The sequence below is a fragment of the Sturnus vulgaris genome, chromosome 1, assembly GCF_052056855.1.
Source record: "Sturnus vulgaris isolate bStuVul1 chromosome 1, bStuVul1.hap1, whole genome shotgun sequence".
Taxonomy (NCBI): Eukaryota; Metazoa; Chordata; class Aves; order Passeriformes; family Sturnidae; genus Sturnus; species Sturnus vulgaris.
The window spans coordinates 104,407,555-104,432,452 of NC_142243.1; the positions used below are offsets into that span (position 1 = coordinate 104,407,555).

At 40.4% G+C, this 24,898-nt stretch overlaps 1 protein-coding gene across 1 annotated transcript; it reads right to left on the reverse strand.

Moving 5' to 3' along the window:
* Window positions 1–3,426: 3,426 nt before the first annotated feature.
* On the reverse strand, window positions 3,427–24,889 carry IMPA2 (inositol monophosphatase 2). Its single transcript, XM_014870930.2, has 8 exons — window positions 24,647–24,889; window positions 18,515–18,648; window positions 13,930–14,034; window positions 12,448–12,493; window positions 10,126–10,234; window positions 6,517–6,625; window positions 6,230–6,381; window positions 3,427–5,405 (listed from the first exon to the last, which is right to left on the reverse strand). Exons 1-8 carry the CDS (start codon window positions 24,773–24,775, stop codon window positions 5,290–5,292), a joined length of 900 nt encoding a protein of 299 aa, XP_014726416.2. The 5' UTR covers window positions 24,776–24,889; the 3' UTR covers window positions 3,427–5,289.
* Window positions 24,890–24,898: the final 9 nt, after the last annotated feature.

The following is a 24,898-nucleotide window of genomic DNA, read 5'->3' on the forward strand; positions in this document are numbered from 1 at the left end:
TTTTGCTTTCTCAAATAGCTGAATTCAAACACTACCATCGCATAGTTTTGGCTGAAAGAAAAGCACTGCTAAAGGACACAGACCTTTCACACTTTAAGAGGCTTCCAGCTTAATGTGATAAAGTTTATCCCTTCCCTACTGACCTCTTTAATACCTAACATAATCTTTCTGTGCAAAGAATGTGTCTGAGAAAAATTTATCTTAGAAAACATTGCTGAATAAATGCTTTTCTTTCCACAGATTAACACTTTGAATTTGATTGTGACAGGTGGCTGGAGACACAAACACTGAGAAATTTTAGGACAATTTTTGTGAGCCATTGTATTAATAATTTGAATATAAAAACTTATTCCAGACTCAATTTTTATCTATCGTATCTCTATATATATATGCACATATAAATAAAATATTATTGTTCCAGCATTAAATGAATATTGAAATATAAGACTGTATGAAGTATGTGAACAGTATTTTTTTCCAAATTGTATTGGCACATAGCCATTAGCACTGATTTTAATAGTGCTTGGAGGAAGAAAACACTCCAGTTTGGAGATGATTAATGTTCTATGTTGCAAAACAGGCATTGCTGAATGAAAGGAGGCTTTCCTTCCCCATGACCAGATAGAAAATTCTGCCTGCATGAGAAAATTTTGGCTATTTTATTTCTCCTGAAAACAGCTACAACTCCACTGATTTATCCAATTCATCCTGGTACGTGTTGGCAGGAAGACTCAGACCTCAATTTTGAATCTGTTTGTCTCAGTGAACTGGAAAACAATAGTTTTGATGGCTGTATTATAAAAACCCTGAGCAGCCACTTAAAAAAACCACTAGCTTTTAGTAGAACTAAAAGTCAGTATCTAACTGAAGAAGCATAGTGCAGTAGGGAGCATGAAGTAGCAGTGTGCACAAAAGGATGCAGAGGATGATAAATGAATAAATGCTGTTTATAAGGGTATGTACTGAAGTATTCAGTATGATATAATGGATTTCAGTAATTGCATAAAAGTGACTGCAAAAAGAAAAGAAAGAGACTTCTGATCATTGACCAATTCCCACACCACCTGTATGAAGTGGGTCTCTCTGGCTGCCTTGTTACCAGGCTGCACTGTGGTACCTTTGTTGATATGCACGGACTTCACAGCTGTACACAAGGGAAATTGCACTTTTTTTTTTCATTGAAATAATAACATTCAGTATGCTGAGATACAGAATCCAGCTTCTTCATGCTGTGAAACACAAATCTTCCTATTCTGTGGGAGAAATGGCACACTTATGTCCGTTTTACTCTAAAATTCACTGTACAAATATAATGGGATGAAAAGGACAGAAGTAAAAACCCACCATGGTAATGCATTTTAAGATTAAAACTTCAGGAGCGAACCCCACAGCAATCCAGAGTTAGTGTCAAGAGTTATTCCTCTTTGGAATAGAATTAGTTCTTCTGCTATGTGAACACAGCATGCATACTAAATGCAGTATCCTATAGTTCTATTGTCATGCCTGGTGGATGGATTAAAAAAACCCGGAAATTCCTCCTTCCACTGCTGGTGAATGATTTGTTCCACTCCTTAGTGTTAGGGAGATGTTTTATGAAGGACTTAACTTTGACATGCTCTAAGATGGAAACCGCTGGAGGAACAATAATTTTGACTTCTCTGCGTTTTCAGTCTTGGCAATACAGTCCTGAAGCAGAGCACATTTTATACACGGCTTCCCTACTAGCATAACGGGAAAAAAAAGAATTTAAACAGTCTTGGCAGCTCTAGGAAGGTATCAGGAAAAAGGTGTGGTCTGTGTTATTTTGATATAATGGCTTAAGTATTATTTCATTATTCAGAGATCCCCCTTGTACATCTCCTGTGCAGACATTGAACAGATCCACTGAGGGAACAGCATAACTCTAACTCCTACACCAGAATGGCTACTGGTAAGTGATATTTTTATTCCTTTAATCGAAGCCATGGCCAACAGGAACCAAATTCTAGATGAAGCATGGAAAATGCTGCCTGTGGGCCCCTGGGTAAGTGCTCCAATATATGCATATTTTCTTCAATACTGGGAGATTAACTAGTATAATCAAGGGGAAAATATCAGTCCTTCAGCACACCTGAAACATGCCAGGACTTGTTCTGCAAAATTTGACAAGTTCATCAAGACACACAGCAGAGGAAGCAGCCACTGACCATTTCCCAGGAGTTTACAGCTATTTCCACTCTTTATTCTACCAGAAAGCTGAGCACCCTTTGCTTACAGAGGAAGCACTCGCTTTTCAGAGCACAGGCATCTTCGTTGTGCTGGTGCTTAGGGAGAAAATCTTCACCCGTCTTGGATACATTATGTACTCCATAATGTATGCAATGGAAAACAGTTGAAGCATTTTACAGCAGCTGGCAGGAAAAAGAGTCCACATGTTTGAGCATTTTGGGGGATTTAAGTTTTTGGCTAATGTGCTGCGCTATGAATGCTTGCACTCACAGAACAAACTGCTGGGCACATGCTGAGCGAAATTTCACTTGGCTACCAAGAAATAAGGAAGAGAGGACAAACTCTGGTACAGTTTATTGCAGTCAAATAGCTTTAAGGCTGCATTTTGATGGAAACTCTGAACTGGGATACTGTGACACCATCTGTGAAGGGAGCTGTCCTGCTCGCCCCCGCTACCCCCTTTGGTGCCTGAAGTCAGCTGCTCACGGTGGCCAGGGACTGAATTGGTTTGGGAAAACGGTGTGCCTCGAAAATAATGCCTATGTTGTTCACTGGGGTACTTTGCAGGCAGATCACTTCACTCATCTGGGTCCCTGGAAGGGTTCAGAAATGTTTGTCCTGGCACACAAGCAGCAGAGGAGGTGGGGGAGAGAGGATTGGTGCTCCCCACACACACAGCCAGTTTAACATACTTGGACTACAGTCCAAATAAAATCCCAAACTGCATCCTGGGCACAAATGAGAACTTGGGATTGGATTTCTGCACTTCTCCCTTCCCGCCTCGCTTGGCTCCCAGCTTTGCAAATCGCTGGTGTGTGCCATTGAAGTGGATGCACAGATTTCCCTGCTTTGCCCAGCTCTGGGAACGCCAGGGCACACCAGCCCTAAGTGGGTCAGAGACTTTCTTTGTACAAGTGAGCTGAGCTGCTGGGAAACCTCGAAGAGCCACGAAGCAGCTTCTCACACATGCCGTGGGGGGGACGGGGTGAGGAGGGGGAGCGGATGAAGTGGGGCTGAGCTTCCACCACACTTGACTCCTTGCCAGCATAAGCTTCCTTCCAGGGCTTACAGGCACGGCACAAGCCTGAGTAAAGCCCCAGCTGCTCCCACGGCTGCCAGGGCTAAGCACCCTGGAATCAGAGCGGTGCCACCAAGCCCTGCATCTGTCACTCGATCTTCTCTGTGCTCGGGAAGTGGGGGAAGTGAACGAGACACAAGTGAGCCTATTAGCATTTATTATTTGTATTATTATAGCACCTCAGTGCCTAGTTGTGGACCAGAATCTCATCCTATTAGCGCTGTGAAAACCCAGAGCCAAACTACTGTAGTCCCTGCCCCAGAGGGCTTACAATCTCCTTTTCCAAACAGGGGTATAAAGAGATGGAAGGGATAAAAGGGAGCAGTGACACAATGTTGGTCACTGTGACAGAAATTGTTGACTTTCTGCTAAGAACCATCAGCTCTTAAATGCTTAGTTGGGTTTAGATATTTCTCACACAGTCAAAATTTTGTATTTCTCATGAAAAAAAAATCAAGAAATCACACAGAACTTCATGTTATATAGTGAAAAACGTTTTTCATTGCAAGAAACACACACAAGGTTATTTTTAAAAAATATTGTTTAGTCTGTAACTTCTAAGCTGATATCTGAACATGTTTTAAAAGTCTACACATGCAGTGTACAAAAAAAGTTAGATTTTTAACCAACTCGTTTGGCTCATTCCTTTATTCAATTTGCTCTCTTGCAAAAAAGAGATACCTTTTAATCTTGTAATTAAATTTTTGACAAAAAAATAGATGTGATTTCATATGAACTGGTTTTCTTGACACATTTGTGTTTTCCCTGTGCTCAGTATTTAAAACACAATCTAAATAGAAATTATGGGCTAGATACAGGGATAGAGCACAAATTTGTATTTAGGAAATCTATGTAATTGATTTTACAGGCTTTTCTGATCAGAAAGTGTGATGACAACGTTGTGCAAGAAGGGCATGTGATTTACAACTTTTTGCAAGCATATCTTATGTGCATATTTTTAATAACTTGCCTGTAAGGGGCCAAATCCTGCTGTTCTGCTCGACGTTTCTCTAAAATCAGCAGCTCTTTGACACTGTGCTCTATTCTGCTGGCCTCCTACTGCTGTGTGTCATAGTTAATACTGTGAATAACTCAGCTTGAGTTCAATATTCCTGGTTTTAACTATAACTACTCTATGGTAGTAATTGCTTGCAGGTTTGAGTATCTTACAGAGGCCTACAGGGCACTATGATCTATGCTCATGCAGAGGGATGAAAACCAGCTAGGTAGTTTGTAAAACCAACAATTTCCATGGTCAGCTCTGCTATTTGCCATTTGGATAGCCCCGACTGGAATCACCTATGTAACCTAAAAAGAAACATTACCTGAAAACACTTCCAATATTAGCTTTCTTTTCTCTATGCATTCTCTAAGTTGCTGTAAACATCCAGGATATCCATATATATACACATACACCCCTAGGGACGTGTGTGTATACATGCATGACACATAGAGATGTATATATACACATATACACACACACACAGACACATAGACATGTACATATATGGATACAGAGCTATGACGTCGTTAGGAAACAACAATGCCATTTTTATTGCATTCTTAAGTATCATGGAACAAGGGTATTATTATAGGCACACATCTCAACTACTCCTCCTTTACTACAGTTCTAAAGCTCATTTACCTGAGATCTGCATCTGTAAAAATAAAGTTCCATTTTTTAGCTGCGTGTTACAAAAGACTAAATATCAGCCCCACAGATATGAAATTACAACCTAATTTCTGTGACTAATTTGCTACAAGTAAAATATTCTATCTTATAAAAAAGATACTGCTGGAAGAGATACATATTAAAAAGGAAACATGATTCTTAGAGGTCTAAAAATCTCCCTATGCCTTCCCACGTGGTAATAAATTTATAAAAAATATTTGACACAGAAAATCTCCACAGAAATCATCCTGCTGAAATCACGTACCCTTTCAAGACACCCATCTTGCAAATGTTACACGGTTCAGGAGCGCAAACTCCGCACAGTGAGCATTTAATTCTCGTCGTCCCGTCGGTAGTGAATAGTTTGTATTTCCTGAGCTATGAACATGGCCATCTCTCTCGTGCCTGCAGCAATCACTCGGCAGGACATAAGATCCAGAGGTCCCCCTGAGGACAAGAGGATTAACGAGAAGTGTCTTAAATATAAGCCATGCTGTAATTAGATAGGGTCACAAACACAGAAACAACTTCATACGCTCCTTTTGGGGTGGGAAGGACAATCTAATTCAACAACTCCTACATGGAAATCCACAGCAAAAAAATATTTTATAAAATTCTAGATACAGAGCCAAAGTATGCAAGAGGAGCAGTGAATGCCTAGATTTGTTCAGTAGCCAACAATAAATGCAATATTCCTCTCTTCTATTGATGGGACAGAAACTAGTTCATTCAGCATACCCTTCTTAATCCACCAGATCTTTCCATAATATCCAGGTACTGGTCACCAATTAACTATTATTTTGAGATACATACCAACTAAATTAATTAAGTAAAAATCTGGAAACTGTGCTGCCCTTTACTACTGAGTAGTTTCTAGTCATACATGTCCAAACTGGTACCTCAGAGTCCTCCTTTCCTGGGAAGATGTCTCCTTTGAAAGCTAATTGGAAACATCTGAGTGTACCTGCCAGTCTCCTGGGCTGGTTCCTTACTGTAAATATGAGGATTTAAGGGAATTACTCAAAGTCATGGAAATACAGTTTGACTCAGAAGACCTTTGATGTGATGAAACCTCATGCTGGAATTACATCAGTGTGTTCTGAATAACCAGCCCGAGCCTAGTGGAGGGTACAGACCTTTCTACAGGATATTGCTAGAAATGAGGCAGAGCCACAGGGGCGGCGCTGGACTGGGGTGACACAAGCTGCCCCGAGGCAGTCACTCACTCAGACCCCCCGAAGTCAGAGGAAAAGCAAGGGCATTTTGCTCACCTGAAGTGTCTATCACAGTGCCACCTGCCTCTCTGATGATGACAGTGGCTGCTGCCAGGTCCCAGCAGTGCAACCCAAACTGGTAATAGGCATCGGCAGCGCCGGACGCCAAATGGCACAGGGCCAGCGTCGAGCTCCCAATGACACGGACCCTGCACCCCACAGCAACACAAAGAAGAAAATGCTTTTGTCTTCAACCTTGTTCCAGTCTTTTTTTTTTTTTTTTATTACTTTTTAAAATTGCTTTTTGGTCACAAATGTGAGACATATGCTGTAAAACACCTTACCCATGTGCTTGGGCCTTGAGCAATCTCTCAATGTTACCAAGGAACAATTTCAAAGTTGCAGGGTCACGTTTTGGACCAATTTCTGTTAAAATTAAGGCCTTCGAGATATCTGCAATGGTAGAGAGATGTTTCCATTAATTCAACAGCTTCCAGGTAGGTTCCATAAATTTGTTTTTAAATTAAACACTAACGGACTTTTCACACAAAAATAATTTTCATGTCCCTTTTTCTATCCCAAACCTTTTCATAAAGTGACAACTTTGCATAGAAATTCAAGCAAGACTAGGTTTCTCCTATCAAATGGTCTGTTCTAAACACACTTAGAAAAAGAAACAAAACAAGAGGATTAAAACCAAGAATGCATTCTGACATTCCTGCTCTTTCCATACATTATTTCATTGACCAGTCACCTTCTTGTAAATTCACTAATACTAGCAGTCAACTAAAAATAAACCAGTAATCTAGTAACTGCTAATAATGTTAATCTATTCATATTTGAAAACAGGATGGTTCATGAATAGGGAATTTTAATGTAATCTGTTAACCAATTATAAACATTTGGGAACCCAGTAAGAGGAAAGAAAAGTTCCTCCCTAAATCACCAGTCACCTAGCAATAGCTCATTCTGGCATTTCAAAGACTCAGGACACCTTGTGACTGGAAAAAAATTCCAAAACCCTTCTTATGACAAATTAAAGCAGTCTTTTTAATCATAATAATCTGTGAATGTTCTATTTGTCTTGTGTTCAGCAAAGGCAATGCTCTCCTAGAGCAGATGGAGATACCAGCCTTGTGAACAGTCAAAGGAGAGACTCACAGTGACTTGAAAGGTGTTGAAGCAGTCCTCATGTGAGATGTGAATACTGCCAGGCTACAACAAGCGTATGCCAATGTAGGTGGAGATGGTTGATCAAATGCCAAGTGTCCCTGCTCCTGTAGTGCCAGCTGAACTCAGAGGCGTTAAAGGGATGACAAAACTCAAAGGTTTAGTGGTTGAGAACTCACTGACTGGGCTGTGCTCAGTGCCAGGTGTCACCTCCTACCCTGGGCCAAAGGTGAGGCATTCATTCAGGTAGGCAATCTCTACCTGGTTCTTACAGCAACACGCACAAGCTGAAAGCTCTCTGCACAAGGAGCAAGGAGGTTTTCTAAAGCAAATTAGGCTGGAGTGAGGCACCATTTAATTAAACAGGCCACCAAAGAATTTAGTATTGCAGATGAACCTCATGGATTCAAGCAGTGTGGTAAAATGGCTGGTGAGTAACAAGCATGTAAATACATTAAAAGTTACAGGGTGTCACAAATATTCACTGTAGGAACATGGATACAACTGCTACTTTTAAAATTAGTGCGTTAAAACAGAAAAACATCGATCCAGGCATGCTGTAGGGTATTTGTTATTTAGCCACTACTAAGAATTCTGGATGGTGAAAGCAATCTGCCTCAGAGTATTTTGCATAACAGACCCAATTTATAATCAGAGGACATTCAATGTGCATCTCATTGCTGAAATGCACCAAGCATTCACACCACGCCAGACATAGTTAGGTTGTGACTGAGACAGTTATTCTTTTGAGTTATTAAAATATTTCATAGACAGATCTTTTCAATTTTTCTCAAGGCTACAGCTGGAAATTGGATGAACAGACTAAGGCAACTAAGAGGGAGGTCTCTGCTTAGAAAAAGGAGCTGATTGATCACAAGACATTATGAGATTTCAGGAATTCAAGATATGAGATAAAATTTAATGACTATTCCTCATTCTGATATAGGCCAAAAAAAAAAGGTAGACTTGGTAGGAAAGATTTAACAGTGATATGGATAAATTTATGAGTAAAAGATCAATTCTGTTAACCACAGAAATTAAAAAAAGAAAATACATTTACAGTATTAGCACATGTAAGATCTGACATGAATCTAAGCATGAGAAGAAAGTATCAAGATAACAGAGAAAATGGATCCTTCATTTAAGTGTATCATAATTGCATGGACTCCCATACCAAACCTCTACAAAATTGGGTTTTGACAAAGAACGGTGTTTGCCTGATTTCAGATTATTAAGTCTGAACAGTGAATGTATAAGTGTAGATCAACATCATACAACAATCACATTTCCTGAAAACAAATGGCAGCATGTGACATGACAGCTGAGATCTCAAACACATCATGGCCACTTCAGTTCCAGTGGCAGGTAAACACAAATCTCTCTTCCAGGGTAAATTTATTTCACTGAAGCCACAGCCCTTACAGAGAGCAACTGTGATTTAAGACACTTATCAGTAGAAGTGAGATTAAAGCAGATCCAGCTTCACTGGTGAAAATTTCCCACCACAAAACAATGTATCTCAAAACAAAAGAAAATTTCAAAGCATTTGGGAGGGCGGAAGGTCTGCTTCCCTTGCTATGTTCTAGACACCCACATAGACTGGATGCCTAGAGAAAGGAAGACAGAAGTGATGTGTGCCAAAATTGTTCATTGCTCAGCTGGAAACGAGAACTCTCTAACTGCAAAAGCATGTGAGGCCATTTCCACAGTGGTTCATGCAGCCCAACTGGGAGCACCCCTAGGTATTCCTAGTAGTCTCTGCCATTCTGGGCTTTCTTGGAATACGAGATACTTGAGCACTGACAAAAATGTGATCTATAATCAGTGATTAAAATCTTAGGAATTTAAGATTTACAATGACTTTACAATCTGTCTCTCCAAGTATGCAGACCCCAGCTCACTATTAACTTAGATGAACAGCCAAACTTCCCAAATTTCAGGTGAAATTTTGATGCAGGGTCTGCTTCAGGCACTAAAGAAATCTGTATGTTAAATTGCTTGAATTTACTGTGTTTTGTGCTCATTAAATATCTCTTTGGGGTGAAATTTTTACCACTTTGTGTGTACAGTGGTGCACGTTTCTGACATATATCTGCTTCTACTTACAACTGACTGCTATGCTCTCCTCTGCATTTTGATTAACTAAAAGAAAACTTCTCTAAATAATATCAAATTCTTGTTTCCTATAATCAATAGGTAAACAGACAAATCTATGACTTGGTTTACTGATGAAAGAATTCCATTCCAGCGTTGGCAAAGTGTTGCTGGCTGTTTGTACATCGACACATACCTCACACGCCAGAGCAAGCTGCTAAAGGACCCCTAGTGAAGCATGCACCCTTTAATTCACTGTTAGCACATTTGCCTACAGACATCAGACACTCTGTGACATACAAGTCCACTGGAAAAGAAGTGAATGGCAGCCACAACAGTACTCTGAATTGGATTCACCATTCCCATTGCATCTTGCTTATAAAAAGTTATGCCAGTGCTCAGCTGGAATGAAATTGGTGAATCTACACGTTCTTCCTCATTTTAAACAACAGCTGTGAAGCAAAATTATTTAGGATTATTTAAATAGTTCATATTCAGATGTATATTTTAAAAAGAAAAGGAGGAAAGTGATTTTTCAGAAAAAAACAAACACAAAACAACAAAATTATCATGCAGGTGAAATACTTTCCATCAGGATAATGACGTTCATTATCCTAATGATGATTTGCAACAACTCTGAAACAAAATTAATATATTCCTTTTAGAGTTCTAACAAAATCTAGACCAACCTGTCTCTTTTGATACCTGAAGCCTTTTGTCATTACAAAATGCCCCTTGACCTCTTCTACCAGTGTATAATCGTTCTTCAGTGCAGTGGTAAATTACACCAAATTCAAGCTTTAAGATTTTGAAAAGGAAAGAAATGAATGCAACTCAAATTACTCATCATAAATATAAACAACTACTAATGGCAAAAAGATCAGCAATATTTTAATTGGTACACATAATAAAGATTACACTGATGCTAAAAAACTGGAATAATTTTACTGTTACTGTGATATTGAGATATAGGTCACATAAAATTCAGTTTATAAAGAGAAGTTAATGCAATGTGTTCCTGATCCTCTAAATTCTTACTCACAGTTTGCTTCTGTTCACATTAGAATGGATTAATCACTGAACTGTTTCCAAATGCAGTTGAAACGTTTTTACTGAAAATATGCAAGACTTTGAGGCAAGACTCTGACTGGTTTGCTTTCACTGGGAAGCAGTTACTCCTTTAAGCAACCCCACTGATCTCAGCTGGACCACAAAGATTTGCAGCCCCAGGATCAGTCAGGCATCCAAACTCAGGAGTCAGGGCATACTCTTTATTAACAGTGAATGCTTTTGTAGGCACCTCAGCTTCTGTGGTGCATTGAATCTGCCTGCCTTTTCAGTCAAAGCAGTATGCTCAAATCTTTCTCTGCAAAATCCTTTTGTGAGTATCTCTTGAAGTCACAGGACTCTGAGAGAAGGAGTTTGGACAGAAATACCCTCAATGAAAGCTTAAGAATGTGCAACACTGGAATTTTTGTGGGAGATTCTGTTTACCAATGAAAAGAGGGTCAGAATTAGACCCTTGGTATTTAAAATTTCTATTACTCTAATAGGCTCCACCAAAAGACTTTAAAGGACTTTACAAACCTCAAGGGGCAGCCCTGAAAATTGCCCCTAGACCAGTAATATTAACATTATTTAATTTAGGGGTACACAAAAATTAAGTGGCTTGCCCGAGGTGTCAGAAGTTGGCCACAAGGTCAAGAAAACATCTCAGACGTTCTAGACTTCATATATTTTCCTGCTGCACTCAGTGGTCATCAGAGACAATTCAAAGGGAATAGACTCTTCTGGCTCCCTACCCTGAGGTCCCATCTAAATCAAGGGTTTTTTTTTTTTTGAGGAACACACTATTAATAGACTCTCTCCCTAAAGACATCTGCAGGAATTTCTTCAAGGCTTATAATCAGGCCAGTTCCCCTGTGTGTACTTTGGCTCCTTTTTAGTTTACTCTTTTTTCTGCTTGTCCTATTTGTTTAACTGAGGGAGATTTAACATCATTCTTTACTTTTGTTTCAGCTTTGTTTAGTTTACATAACCCAAAATATGCAGCATCAAAATCATGATGGTGTTCTAGAAAACATAAATGTTAAGAGAAAGCTGTCTGGTAATAAAATGTAGTGTTCAAAAGGACCTTTGGCAATGAATAAATTTCAGAAAAGCATGGAAGTGTTTCTCTGCAGTTTCCATGTTTGAAAAGTCCAACCAGACAAGTATACAACATTATTCTGTTTAAATCAGTAAGAAGTACTAACACATCTGAAAACTTGGTTGTTACTGCACAGACTTTGCTTAAAGCTATACATATATTTAAGATTGTGGAATTAGGCTGAAAGAGGCACATTCATTGGCAATTTGAGTAACTAGTTATTTCACAGATATACATCAAATTGTAAATCAGCGACATCTGGAGAAAAGGCACTAGCACAAACGAGTATAGCTAGGAAAATCAAAATGGCACATGGGAAGGCCAGGTACCTTCCCACCCTCACCATAATCATGCTCTCATGTAGCAAATATAACTATTTTACTATACAAATGCAGATTGAATGAACTAGGCCCATAATTTTGCACTCTTCATAAAAATAGTTCTACATTAACTCATAGCAGGAGTTAGCTTTCACAGATACTGCTAGCAGGAAAGGCAGTAATAATAACACAGGAATACTGGGATATGTGTTTAAATTATGAAGAGGCAGCACTAAATTGAACTTATTATGGTTTTTTCCTAACTAAACCTTGCTTATACCAATAGTTCTTTTTTCTCCAAATAAATACCATAATACTTATAATAATTCATAAAATTCTCATATAATTGTCAGGTTGCATAAGTAAGTTTTGCAGGACTATTATTTTAGATGAGTAGAGTATGATCAGATGCATTTAAAAAGCATAGCAAAACCTGAGTAATGACTGATCTTTTTTTTTTTTAATTTTATTTCAAGCTCGCACATGGTTTTGAGACTTCTCGCCAACTCTCAGGTGCCCATCTTAAAGAGTATATTTCCTACCTCTTTGTTAACTGCAAATCCAATGCTCACTGCCACTGTTGGAAATCTGTGAAAAAGAAGAAATGAAGTAATACTGATGAAAAATCTCTCAACTTACCCCTTATGCAACCCCCTTGGGTAACAAAACCCCTCATGGAGCTCTGTGAGTTTACTTGTCAAAATTCACTTGACATTATACTATTTCTCTTTGTCAGCCTCTTTAACTTTGTGAATTCCTTTTAATATGTAAGTTAATACTGGAGAAGACAAGAAATAAACTCATGAAGACATCACAATTTTCATACTGAACGTGCAGTATATTTTGGGGCTGGTTTTGCTTTAGTGTAATTGAATTATCCAGTATAAAACCACTACTGTTATAACAAGTCATTGCTTCTAAGAGCACATTTTGTTCAAGTTATGCATCTGAGATAGCAATTAAGTAGCATGGAGACACCTTGCTGCTGACACCAACACAAAAAGAAACCAGTTCCTCTATGCTCTGCTTTTTCAAAGTGATGATCATGTATTTAACTTGATCCTTTTGACTACCGTATATTTATTACATTTTAAACAAAGAAATAAATTAATTTCTTTAAAACCCATTTCAAAAAGGACTTTGAAAGTCCAGAAAATACTGCTAGAAAGAGGAAATTTCACTTAATGGCATGAAACATCACCACATGACATCCCTTGGAATTCTGTGTAATTGCACCGAAAGTCCAGGAAATTTTTTCTTCTTTTTTTTTGCTTTATAAAAGTCATAGTTATTTTAAGCCGTTAGCTATAAGGCAGGGTTTCTAAGCAGAAATATAATGAATAGTCACTAGTTTACAACTCCTAACACTGGAATGGATAATGAAAAGTCTTCCTTTTTTCAGCAATGACCCCTAGATTTGGTTTTGCAGAGCTACCATAGGACTCTAACACCAGTATCTGTACAGCTCAGTTCTCAGTGCTGCTCTGCACACAAGCACTGGCTGCACTTCCCAGGAAGTGCCTGTGCCCAAAGGGGAGAAGGAATGTATGGAACCCGCATGAGGGCTGGGCCAGGCACCCTCACAGCACAGCCTTGTTCTCCCTGCACTGCTCCATCCCTGCCCAGTAACGTGTGCTGGCTGTGAGTGAGCCAAGGGCTGAGCCAAGGGCTGTGCCAAGGGCTGAGCCAAGGGCTGTGCCAAGGGCTGTGAGCCAAGGGATGTGCCAAAGGCTGAGCCAAGGGTTGAGCTGAAGGCTGAGCCAAGGGATGTGCCAAGGGATATGCCAAGGGATGTGCTGAGGGCTGTGAGCCACAAGGCAGCCGGCAGAATTTCCAGCTTGCCCTCAGAGCTGCACAAATGCCAGGTACCTCGCATGCCAGGCACCCAGAGATAAAGGGATGACTCCCATGTGTGAGTCAAAGGAACAAACCCACCAGGGAAACGCACCTTGAGAAGGAAGGGAGGACCTGTGAGAAACTACATTTTGGGTTTTGGTGTGTTTCCCAGGCTGCTGGCCATTTACCTGTGCACAAAGTTGCACGTTCCATCAACAGGGTCAATAATCCAGGTCGGACTGTCGGTGAGGACACATTTTGAACCTGCAGCAGTGGATTCTTCTGCAATAAACCTGCATTTGGTGCAAGGGTAAAACAAGTATCCCAGAACATTATAGGTGACTTGGAAAGTACAGCCCCATCATTCTGGCTTTTAAGAGAGAATTTCTCTCTCCATAAAACATTCTTGTATAAATGTCAACACACATACTGCTTTTTCAATTTAGGAATTGGTAACTTTCATAGAGACTTTGAGGGAGAGTTCTCAAATCTACAGCATACTATTTTACATGGCAAAAAACCCCTCTATTTATGTACACCTCTCCAGTATACCATTAAGGAAGCCAAGAAAATGAATGCAGAAATGGATCTGAACTGGCATCCCTGGAACCCAAGGAGAAGATTATTTTATGCAGAAGATAATTTCATGGGTTAGGTCTGTCGCTTGCAATAAGTAATATAAACTGCAAACTGCACCTGCTTCTCTTCTGCAGTCAAATTCAGTCAGAAGGAAATAATACACTCTTAGAAAATCCACAATCTTGTTCCTATTTGTACTTTTTACAGTAATGTGACTCAGGAAATTAAAAGGTTTACAAAGCTGGACTTTCTTTTTCCCATGACCCAGAAAAAAATCAACAAATTATTTTTTGTTTGTTTGTTGTTTGGATGCACAAGGCACAAAATGAAATCTGAGATCATCTTCTGTTCTGTTGTTCTGTCCCAGTTTCTTTTAGTAGTTTTCTTCTTCTTTTCCCCTGGGAAACAAACATCCAGTTCTGGCACATTTCCTGTCAACCTTAATTATCCCTGCTTTCCCATAAACTGCCCAAGGTCTCTTTCTGTAAGAGATGTGCAGGTGCTAGTCTCACAGATTTTCATAGAATTCTATATGTACAGCAGGAGTGGAATTCAACTGCTAGTACTGATTCTTGCTGGTGGTTTCACATTTGAACAGCTGGCAGTGGTATTCAGAGTTTCTGCAAATGCTTGAAGACAAAAAAGCTTCTCTCAAAGACACAAAGAGGAAAAAAAAGGATAAAATAAAGAGAAAATGTCTTTTGCAAAAGACTCCTTGCCTGGGACTAAAGTAGCAGCTATTTTATTTTGTGTCTTCAACCTGTACCTAATGATTCCAGATAACACTTGAAACTTGAATTTAAAATGTTCTGCAGACAGCACAGGAAGAGACTTCCTGAATTTTCCAAATGCTACTCTGCCTCAACCTAAGTAGAAACAGACTATTTTGATGGCATTATAGACCCCTAGCTGGTACAAAGAGGGAACTGGGAAGTGTTTGTTACTATTTTCATGTCCATTAAAGGAAACAGCTGAAGGACAAAGTGCTAGTGCACAACTGAGAAACAAGAAAGACTTGAACAAGGATTTGAAATTCTCGGTTTAACACAACACTTTGCAGGCTCCTTGCTCTAAATATTCCATTATTTTGTCTTGTTGGTGCTGTATCACTTGACTTTTGCTTTCACAATTCCTGTAATCAGCATCCAAACCCAACCATGCCTTATCTGTGCTACTGGATGCAGAGGAGGCTCATCTTCTTGTAGGTGGAGCACCTAACATGCCATCTCAGATAATCCATATTCCACTTAAATTATACCTCTGCTTCGACCCTCTGCCAGCTCCCCCAGCTGGAACTTGAACTATAGCTGCTGTCTTGCCAGTCAAAGAAAGGTGAAACGAGAACTTCATTAAAGACAGGAATATTTCTGTGTTAAATGATTTGCCCTCAAGCATTGTGAGCCAGTCCCTTGCCTTTCCCTCACAGTGGGGGTGTGATGCTGCAGTCCCTGAGCTCAGAAATGCTAACCTGGAGCTGGGACACAGCAGTGCCACTGATAAAATCTTCATGCTCAAGAGCAATTTTTCCAAAATGGATGTAGAACAAATTAGCTGCATATTTTATGAAATCTGGGCTAAGGGTTAACAAAAGCCCACCTTGCTGCTATACAATACTGGGAAATGTGAGAGTCCTGCAAGGTCACCTAAGATATCTTGCTTTGTGTCCTGTAAAAACCTTCAAACTAAGCAAAATACTCCGTGAGAAGTACTGGAGTATATTCTAGGAACAGCTTGAGAAGTGGGAGAGGTAACCACCTCATTAAAACAGTTAATTTAATATACCAGCCTGCCAGCTCAACTGACCTCTGTTCAAATCTGGATTTCAGTTCACTCCCACTGAAAATGAGTCTAGTAATTTTAGCCAAGCCTTAGACTACATCTGTTCATGCCATTCAACACCCTCGAATTCACTGCAGGAACAGCAGGGAAGCTGTAACATACATTAATCCGCAGCAGGAATGATATCCAGTTGAGTGCAGGAGACTCAGTCAGGGGCTGTCCCTCACCTATCCCCATATGGGGATCCAAGGACAGAATGATGAGAAGCTAGAGTTGGATGTCACCCTCTTAAACTCCTGTGTCCTGATTTTAATGTCTACAGAATAAAGGCCACAAGGAACACAAAAGATGACAGCTTGTGTAATAATAGCAAGGGTAAATGTTGGGATAGCCTTTTGCAACCAATAGCCCCTGGTAGTCTGGTTGTGCCTACCCACAACTCATGGATCTACCTGAAAAAATATCCTTTTGAAAAGACTCACTGGGGGCACATCAGAGTACTAAAAAGTCAGCAAAGATTAAAACTTGAGTAAAGTGGGAATGAGGATGATACACATCACTTAACCAAGAAGAGAGAAGAAAAAAGAAACGTGGGACAGAATGACTTTTTGAAGAGATTTTCCTAGTATTTCTCTTTACTTCTGAGTACATTTCCAGTATGTAACGACTCATAAGCACCTCAGTGCAAATGGCAGATCCTAATAAGATCCCTTTTAATTCTAACACGTAAAGTTCCTTTTTGATTCAGATCAAGAATCAATAATCAATATGATTTAGAAGAAAAAGAAATAACAGAAATCTTCAGTGCTACTTTTAACAGCCAGATTAGGGGAAAGGCTGAATACAATATAAGTGATCTCCTAATATTTTCATTGTACTTTAATTTAACCCCTGACTGTTACTGTAGACTCATCATTGCACATGTTTTAACTATCTAGTTAAATTTAGTTTTAATCTATTGTTTAATCTAAATGCATTAATTATCTGAACAAATTCTAAGCAAACCCAACAACCACTATCAACAAAATAAAATTGTCCTGAAGAAATGGCAGTTCCTTAATTTATTTATGAAGTCAGAAGTTAACTGTACGGAATTCATAAAATCTGGGATTTTTCAGTTCCTAAGCTTATGCTGACCTTACAACTTTTGTTCCCATTCTGAGCAACTTGAGTGAGTCTGGTGATCCGCATTTTATGGGAAATGTGTAGGTTTTATGTTCCCTGCCAGACTGTTCAAGGGAAAAAAAAACCTAACATAAGAGTGGAGATGTGAGAAGAGCACAGCCAGCAATAGTAGAAGGAGTATTACACAAATAATAGGCTTGTAAAGCCTGGCACTCCTTTGAGAACTGCAGCCAAGAACCACACATTGTGCTGTACAGTACTGCTTCAATATGCCATCACATACAGCATGTATTTAGAAAGCTATATTTAGTATAAAATATGCTTTCTGCTCCTTCTTATGGTGTTGCTGTTTTGCCCAGCAGCATCACTGGCAATCAGACTAGTAGCTGAGCCCTTCAGATTTTCCTCTTTGTTCATTTCTGCACTGTGCTAGAATGCAAGGCTCATCCCCACCAGAAATGCCCACAGTTAGAAGAGAGTCAGACACTTTAAGGGGTACACGGGCCTTGCACTGGCTCTGCAGGAAAGTAAATTTTATCTACTGAAGTCAAATGCAGAAATCAATGGCAGCCTCTGCAACAAACCAAACCTGGCAACTAATACAAACCCTCTCTCTAATCTGTGCATGAGCTGAGTTGCTATTTTCAAGTTGGCCACAATAATTCAAGAGGAATTGACAACCTGATCTACTTTTAAAACCTTGGGCTTGCACCCCATGAAGTAATTCATAGCCTGCTTATGAGTAGGCATCAAATAATGATGATGATGACAAACAGCCCTGCTTCTCACTGATCTTCTCACTACAGAACACAAGGTAAATGTCGTTAAATACACTTTTACCTCTCCTGATCTGGCAAACTCATGTGTGTGATGGCAACAGGAAAGGTCTGCAGGGTGGGACCTTTGCTAGCATATATTTCTGCTATATTTCTATAGATAGCCTTAGCATAATACTTATACAGTAAGCAACAGACCAGTATTCTGAACATCATGGAGATCCACATGAAACCTTCATCCATGATGTCCCTACAGGGGAAACATTGCTATTAAATACATATATCAAGAAACGTAGAAAATATAAAGCATATAAAGTACTAAGTATAAGGAAATAGTACTTTAAAAAAATAGGGGTCCTATGAAGATGTCCAGCAGCAGTATGTTAATATATAGGAAAGATACAGAGGCATTAGAAAGATACACAGACTTTTAAAGTTCCCTTTAAATGCCAATCAGACATGCAGCACATAAAGGACAAAAAAAAGGTCACTGATAGTTTCTGTAGGCACTCACCTGTGGGAGGGAAACTTCTCTTTCAGAACAGAAATAATTAAATTTTCCACAAAATGATCAGTTTCTGTCACGAGATCTGCTGCAGATGTCTTTGTGGACACTTGTTTTTCCTCTGTTAGAGCTTTCCTAATAATCTGAAAGGGAAGTTCTTAAATCAGATTTGTTGGGCATTCAGCCTGTGCTGAATATAAATAATATTTTCACTGATAAAAATATAGCTAATCCTGAAAAACAGCTGTAGGCCTAATTCTACCAGAGGCTGTTTTAATTTTTTGACAAAAAATCCTTCTGAGCCAATGAGTATTCTTTGGGAACATGGCATTTTGAATCATTCTGCAAAAATCTCTCTTGACAGTTCAGAAAAAAACTGATTAAGGGATGCAACTAAAGGAATAAAAGGATGATGGCAGTCATCATGATTTAGAAAATTACCAAAAGTAGACACAAGATAAGAAAAAGCCTCAAGGCTCAGGCATTTTCAAAGGAAAGCCCTTTTTCTTTCTTCTTATTTTCTGTTTTTTTCTGTTTTTTTTTTTACTTGCAGGGCCAATACCCCACTGGTCTCTTACTTTAAAAGATATGCAGTAAGGGAAACATAATTGGTTTCCATTTTGCCAACAAAGACACACAGTTTTTTTTGGGGTTTTTTGTGGGTTTTTGGAACTTTAAATGCTGACCACCCTCTGGTTCCCAAATAATTGCCATATATTTAACAAGAACAAAAATTGAAGCTTTCCCTAAATACGAAACCAATTATTTTAACCCGGACGCTCTTCTGGAAATGTCTTTATCTGATTCTCTAGGGTATTAATGTTACAAACTCAAGTACAAATGCACATATGGGAAAACACTTAATGAAAGCTTTTCCCTACTTTTCCCATTTTCTTTTTTTTTTTTTTTCCAGTTCTTCATTAAAAAGAAAAATAAAGGGACAGGATGCAAAAGGAGATGGCTTACTTTTTAATCAGTGAAAATGATAAATTATTTGAAATTAAAAAAAAACACAACAAAGAAAAATTAAGCACCACTTAATTGCTTACAATGATGGTATTAAAACTCAGCAGCAACAAGATCAATATTCCAAGTCTCGTCTAAGATTTATATATTTTAATCACTTAACTAAATTTCCATTGATCAAAGTATTTTAAAACCATTGAGAAATACTTGATGACCAAAGAGAACAGTTCTGCTGCATTATGCATGGAAAAGGGAACCAGAAACTCCCAAATGTCATCTCAGCTCTTGGTTTTTATAGTATAAAATACCATATTTCAAGTGTGTGCTAATTGTTCTGACAAGTAATGGGTATGGCCGACTATTGCCTTAGTATAGAAGATATCTGGACTAATGTTCCTGCTTTGTGAGCTTGTGAGGGCAGGTAGTACTTTTCAGTTTTAGGTCTTGCTAAAGTTCATTACTGTATATCAAAATATTAACTACACTTAGTCTTTTTACTCCTCTCAATGCCCTGTGTGGTTGTCTTGAAGGACTTACGACAAAAGCATGAAAGTGCAACTCCAGCAAGGCCCTTGGGCTCCTCTTCAGCCCAAAGCAAAATCCAAAACCACTGCAACCACCCTCAGTTAAGTATTATAAAAAAAACTGCTATGCTGATACCTTGTATTTTATTTGCTCTTCTTTACTTTCCTATTGTCTTTACTGCTTGAAAGTTCACATAATGAAATAGATGAGGAATGCCCTCCTTTTGACAGAGAATATTTTCTTAGCAATGCCATGCCCTTGACTTCTATTCAGTTTTAATGCATAGTAGATTGAGATTTTTGCAGCCATTTAAATCATTGCCACTGCTCAGCAGGGCAGTGAGATCATACTTGAGCCTTGCTGAAAAAGAAAAAGTGGAGATGAAACCTCTCTCCTGTGGATGTGCTCTGCAATCAGTTGATTCCATTGCATGCTCTGGCACTTGATCTCTGGTTTGAGTCCCTTTGCACATCCCAGCTTCAAATTTAATATTTTTTTTATTTCTGATCCTTTACCCAGTTGCTTACAATGATTGTTAACTTTAACCTGGTCTGTTTCTCTGGTGGTCAGCATGAGGCTCCAGCCACTTTGGAGGTGGCAGTAGCCAAGGGTGTGCCTGCACTATGAAGTGGTGGCCAATGGCCCTCTCACCCATCTCCTCTGCAGGCCCACACCGAGGAACCACGACACACATTTAGCATTTACCAGCCCTGCAATGAGCTGCTTCTCCCCACCTCTTGTGCAAGCAATATGTCAAGAAGAGAGGAGGAGAGAAGTCATGATGCTGGGCTGAGGTCACCAGCCACAAATGGGCACCACATCTGTGGAGGCTCACCCACACAGCACACAGGACGGACAGCTCTGATCCTGCCAATTCTCTGCCACTTACAAAGGGCTTGACAAAAGGGACCTCTATGCACTTGCTCCAGCTTGTACAGGTATGCAATCCAAGCCAGAGTAGCCCCATACAAGGATCACATTTCCTGCATAATTGATGAAAAACTTTTATTCTTTGCAAAATGATCAAGCAGCTCATAGCAGTGTAGAATTCACTTTATCTTGAAAAATCCCTAGAAGTCAGCTGCCTACAAAGGAGTGTTATAGCCTGCTACCTCAGAATACTTCAAGAGCATCATTCAACTCCTTTCCTTGCAGAAGCCTTACAATAATGTTTGTGGATACCTGCTGCAATTGCCTGGTCTTTCCAGGTGGACATGGGGGTCCATAAAAGTCTCACTCTAGGTTACAGGCAGCAGGCAAGCAGAAACCAAAAGACCTCCAGGATAATGAAATGGAAAGAGCTGATTGTACCTTATCCCCATTGTACAATGAAACTGGCAATGAAGATGCTGTAATTTGGCTGTTAAATGTATTTTACTAGACTTTATTCCTGTACTAGGGCTTGTGCCTAGATTACATAGATTTTTCAGCAATTTCTAAGCAACTGATTTTTGGGAGCATGGTTATTTAGAGCAGAGCCATTTAACACTCTTAGCCCATGCTGCCCCTCCTCTAATGCAGATCTTATCCTAATACCCTGCTTGGGAGCACTTGGGGGGTTATGCAAAGAGAGGGGCATTTACATCATTACATGGAGATCACATCACAAAGCAAGACCCAGACTGTCCCTGCTCCCTCCTTCCATTCCCATGGAGCAGGGGAAATGGAGACACTGGGGCTCAATGCAGTCCTGGATTCTTCCTTTTTTAGTACCTTTGTGAAATTTATTCCAACAAAGCAGAATGAAGAAGACAGAGGCCCAAGATGCCTCTTCCCCCAATACCTGCCAGGAGAGCCACCTACAGCAGTGTGCTCAAGTCAGATATTTCATTTCACCATACTGCTTGCACTCACCATATACTTCTGGGAGATCCAAGATGGATTTTCTTGCTTGCAATACTGCCCTGAAATATTTGCTCATTGATAAAATCAAACATCTAGATAAAAAGTATGAATACCTACAAATAATTCAGGAAACTCCAGTCTGGTTTGCTAAAACATCTGTCCATGTTACAAAAAAATAGCCTAAAAATTTCCCCTGGGAGCAAACATCAGGGAAAAAAATCTTGGCTTTTAAGAATACCAATGGAATTTTTTTTTTGCCTCATAAAATTATTCTCTGGGGAAAAAAAAAAAAAAAAGAAAAGAAAAAAAAAGAAAATAAAAGAAAAGAAAAAAAAAAGAAAAAGAAAAAAAGTTTGGACTTCAGCATACTATGTCCTAGTGTCAGTTTCTTACTCTTATTTTTACCTGGATGCAAGTTTACTCATTTTGGTGAAGATTTTCCAATTCTGCAATCGGAAAGAACTGTGCAGCTATTACTCAGTTCTCTTAACAGCATCAAAGATGCACAGGTCATGCCTGCTTTTCTTGAGCAAAAAGTCATATCAAACCTATGGGTGTACTCTCATGAACAGAGCAAGCAGCTTACAGAAAAAAAAATCCAGAAGAGAAGTTTGAAAAAGTGCAGTTATTTGTGGCCTTATAGAGTGAATTTTAAAGCAGGTCAATTACAGACGTTACAAAACCATGACCATTGTCATTATGAAACAGCCATATATATATTAAATGAGAGCCTGTGATATTTTATAAAAGTAATAAGAACTAAACAACAGGATAGGCAAGAGAAGCAGTGATTTCAACCCAGTAATAGAGGCTACTCCAGCAATAACACTTTTGACACATATTCAATCATCACTTCTTTATTGGCCTTTTAAGTTTAGAATAAACTATTCCAGAGTATAGACGCTTCTATGTTGGAAAAAAGATATATTTTGTATCTATTGGAAAGAAGACCAGAAAACTATATTAACTTTTCCTAGAAATTCAAAATCTGGAAGTGCACATCTTTCTTCAGGCCAAGTCTCCTGTAGGCATTTTCTAAAGATTCCAATCCTTCCTAACCTGCCACGGTCCTGAGAAATGGAGCACTTTAAAAGAAAGGCTGAAGTGGCAAAGTTTCCTGCAGGGATGGAGACCCGAGATGGATCTGGGGAGACAGAGAATGCGAGCAGATTTCTGGGGATGGAGGTGAAGGTGGAAATGTCTGAGGGGTGGGAAGAGAAGCAGAAGAAAAAGATGAACTTGTCTAGTGTAATTGACTGCTTTTGGTGATTAAAAACCCCCCTTTAAATCAATCAGTTATCAACAAAAATCCAGTCCTACCAAATGTATGTTACACTGCACTTTGTGTTCTTAGCAGTAGTTTCTTTTGGTAATAGCTGGAACAGATTGGCACTTAAAAGATAGAGCCATACCTGCACCTTTTTTTTAGAAGGATCTCCAGTGCCTTTTGTAACAAAAAAGATTCCTTAGCATGACAAAAAAATTAGGGGGGAAAAAAACCCCAGCTTCCAAAATCCTACAACATCCTTGGCTGGTTTAAATTTCGCCTGCCAAGGAATCAGCTATTTCCTGCCATTTGCAAGGTAGCAATGGCAAACAGTAATTTCAGATTCAAGGATTAGTCTTATGTTTACTTCTTCCAGGAAAAGGTGCTCAGCTGTGATTTTCTGAGCAAGTGAAATGATTGGGGAAGCTTAAAGCTGTCTTCACAAATTGATATTTTGAGAAATAAGGTGTGGAGGCTTGAGCAAGTCATGAGTCTCTTGTGAAATGGCTGGCAGAATGACTATGCTGGAGAAACTCCTGTTTTGAGAGTCTGTGAGAGCATGACCTGTCATCCTGATTTGGATTATCCATTTAGTCCCTGCATTATTAAAACAAGTCTCCTCTCCTCTGGCATTCTGTTAATCTGTGTAGTTGTTTTTTACTAAGAAGAAAATATGTTTAACAGCACACACTAAGGAAAAGTTAAGGATCTTGGACTCAAGATAGAAAAGGGGGCTTCTTAAATTGCAGTGTATAGGTACAAAGCGGGTTTCAAAATAGAGCAGAATGGAAGCAAGAGAGAAATATACATTGCTGAGGTTTCTGCTTTACCCAGTTTCTCAATCAATAAATCTGCTGATCCCACTTCTTGTCTCTGTTAGACCTGGTGGAAGTTTTGCTGCTGCACAGAGTGGGGTCAGGATGTCTCCTGAAATGACTAACCTGCTGCGTCAAAACACAGATCTGAAATAAGCTACTACAGACCTTCCTTACACAGCTATTTGTCCCCAGCAAGTGAATTTCGACCACTCTGAAGACTCTGCCAGTTCTAACAAGAGAAAACCTCTTTGACACGGTTGTTTTTCTCTGCACAAGCTGCTGGAAAACAAATGTTGGCCCTGAAGGATGCAACCCCCAAGGGATGCGGCCTCTCAGGGAAGGGGCCCCCGAGGGGATGCAGCCCCGGAGGGAAGCACCCCAAGGGCTGGGCCCCCCCTGCCCTGGGCTGGGGCCTCGAGGGAAGCGGCCCCGCGGGATGAGGCCCCAAGATCGGGGGTTCCCCGGGACGGAGCCTCCGAGGGCTGGGCCCCCCAATGTCTGGGGCTCCCCGGGATGGGGCCCCGCTGCCGCCATCCCATCCGTCGGCGGCCCGGCTGTGCGGGTGCCGAGCCCCTCCTCGCCCTCCTCGGCTGTGCGCACCAGCCAAGCGCCCGCACGGCCCTTCCTCAGCCCGCAGCGGGAGAAGGCACCCCGGCCACGGGGCAGCCCAGGGCAGCCCAGCCCGGCCCGGCCCGGGGGCAGCGGGCAGCTCTCTCTCACCTGCCCGGCGCGGCGCGCCAGCTGCACCGCCACCTCCGCGCACTCCTTCCAGGGGTCCCCGCCGCCACCGCCCGCCGCCGCCGCCGCCGCCGCCCGCCCTTCCTCCTCCTCCTCCTCGCACGGCTTCATCGCGGCGGCCGGGCTGCCCGGAGCTGGCCCGGGGGGCGCGGGGGGCCCGGCTCCGCGCCCAGGAGCGCCCGCCGAGGAGGATGCCCTGGGCGCACACACCGCCCGGCCGGGGCTGTCACTGCG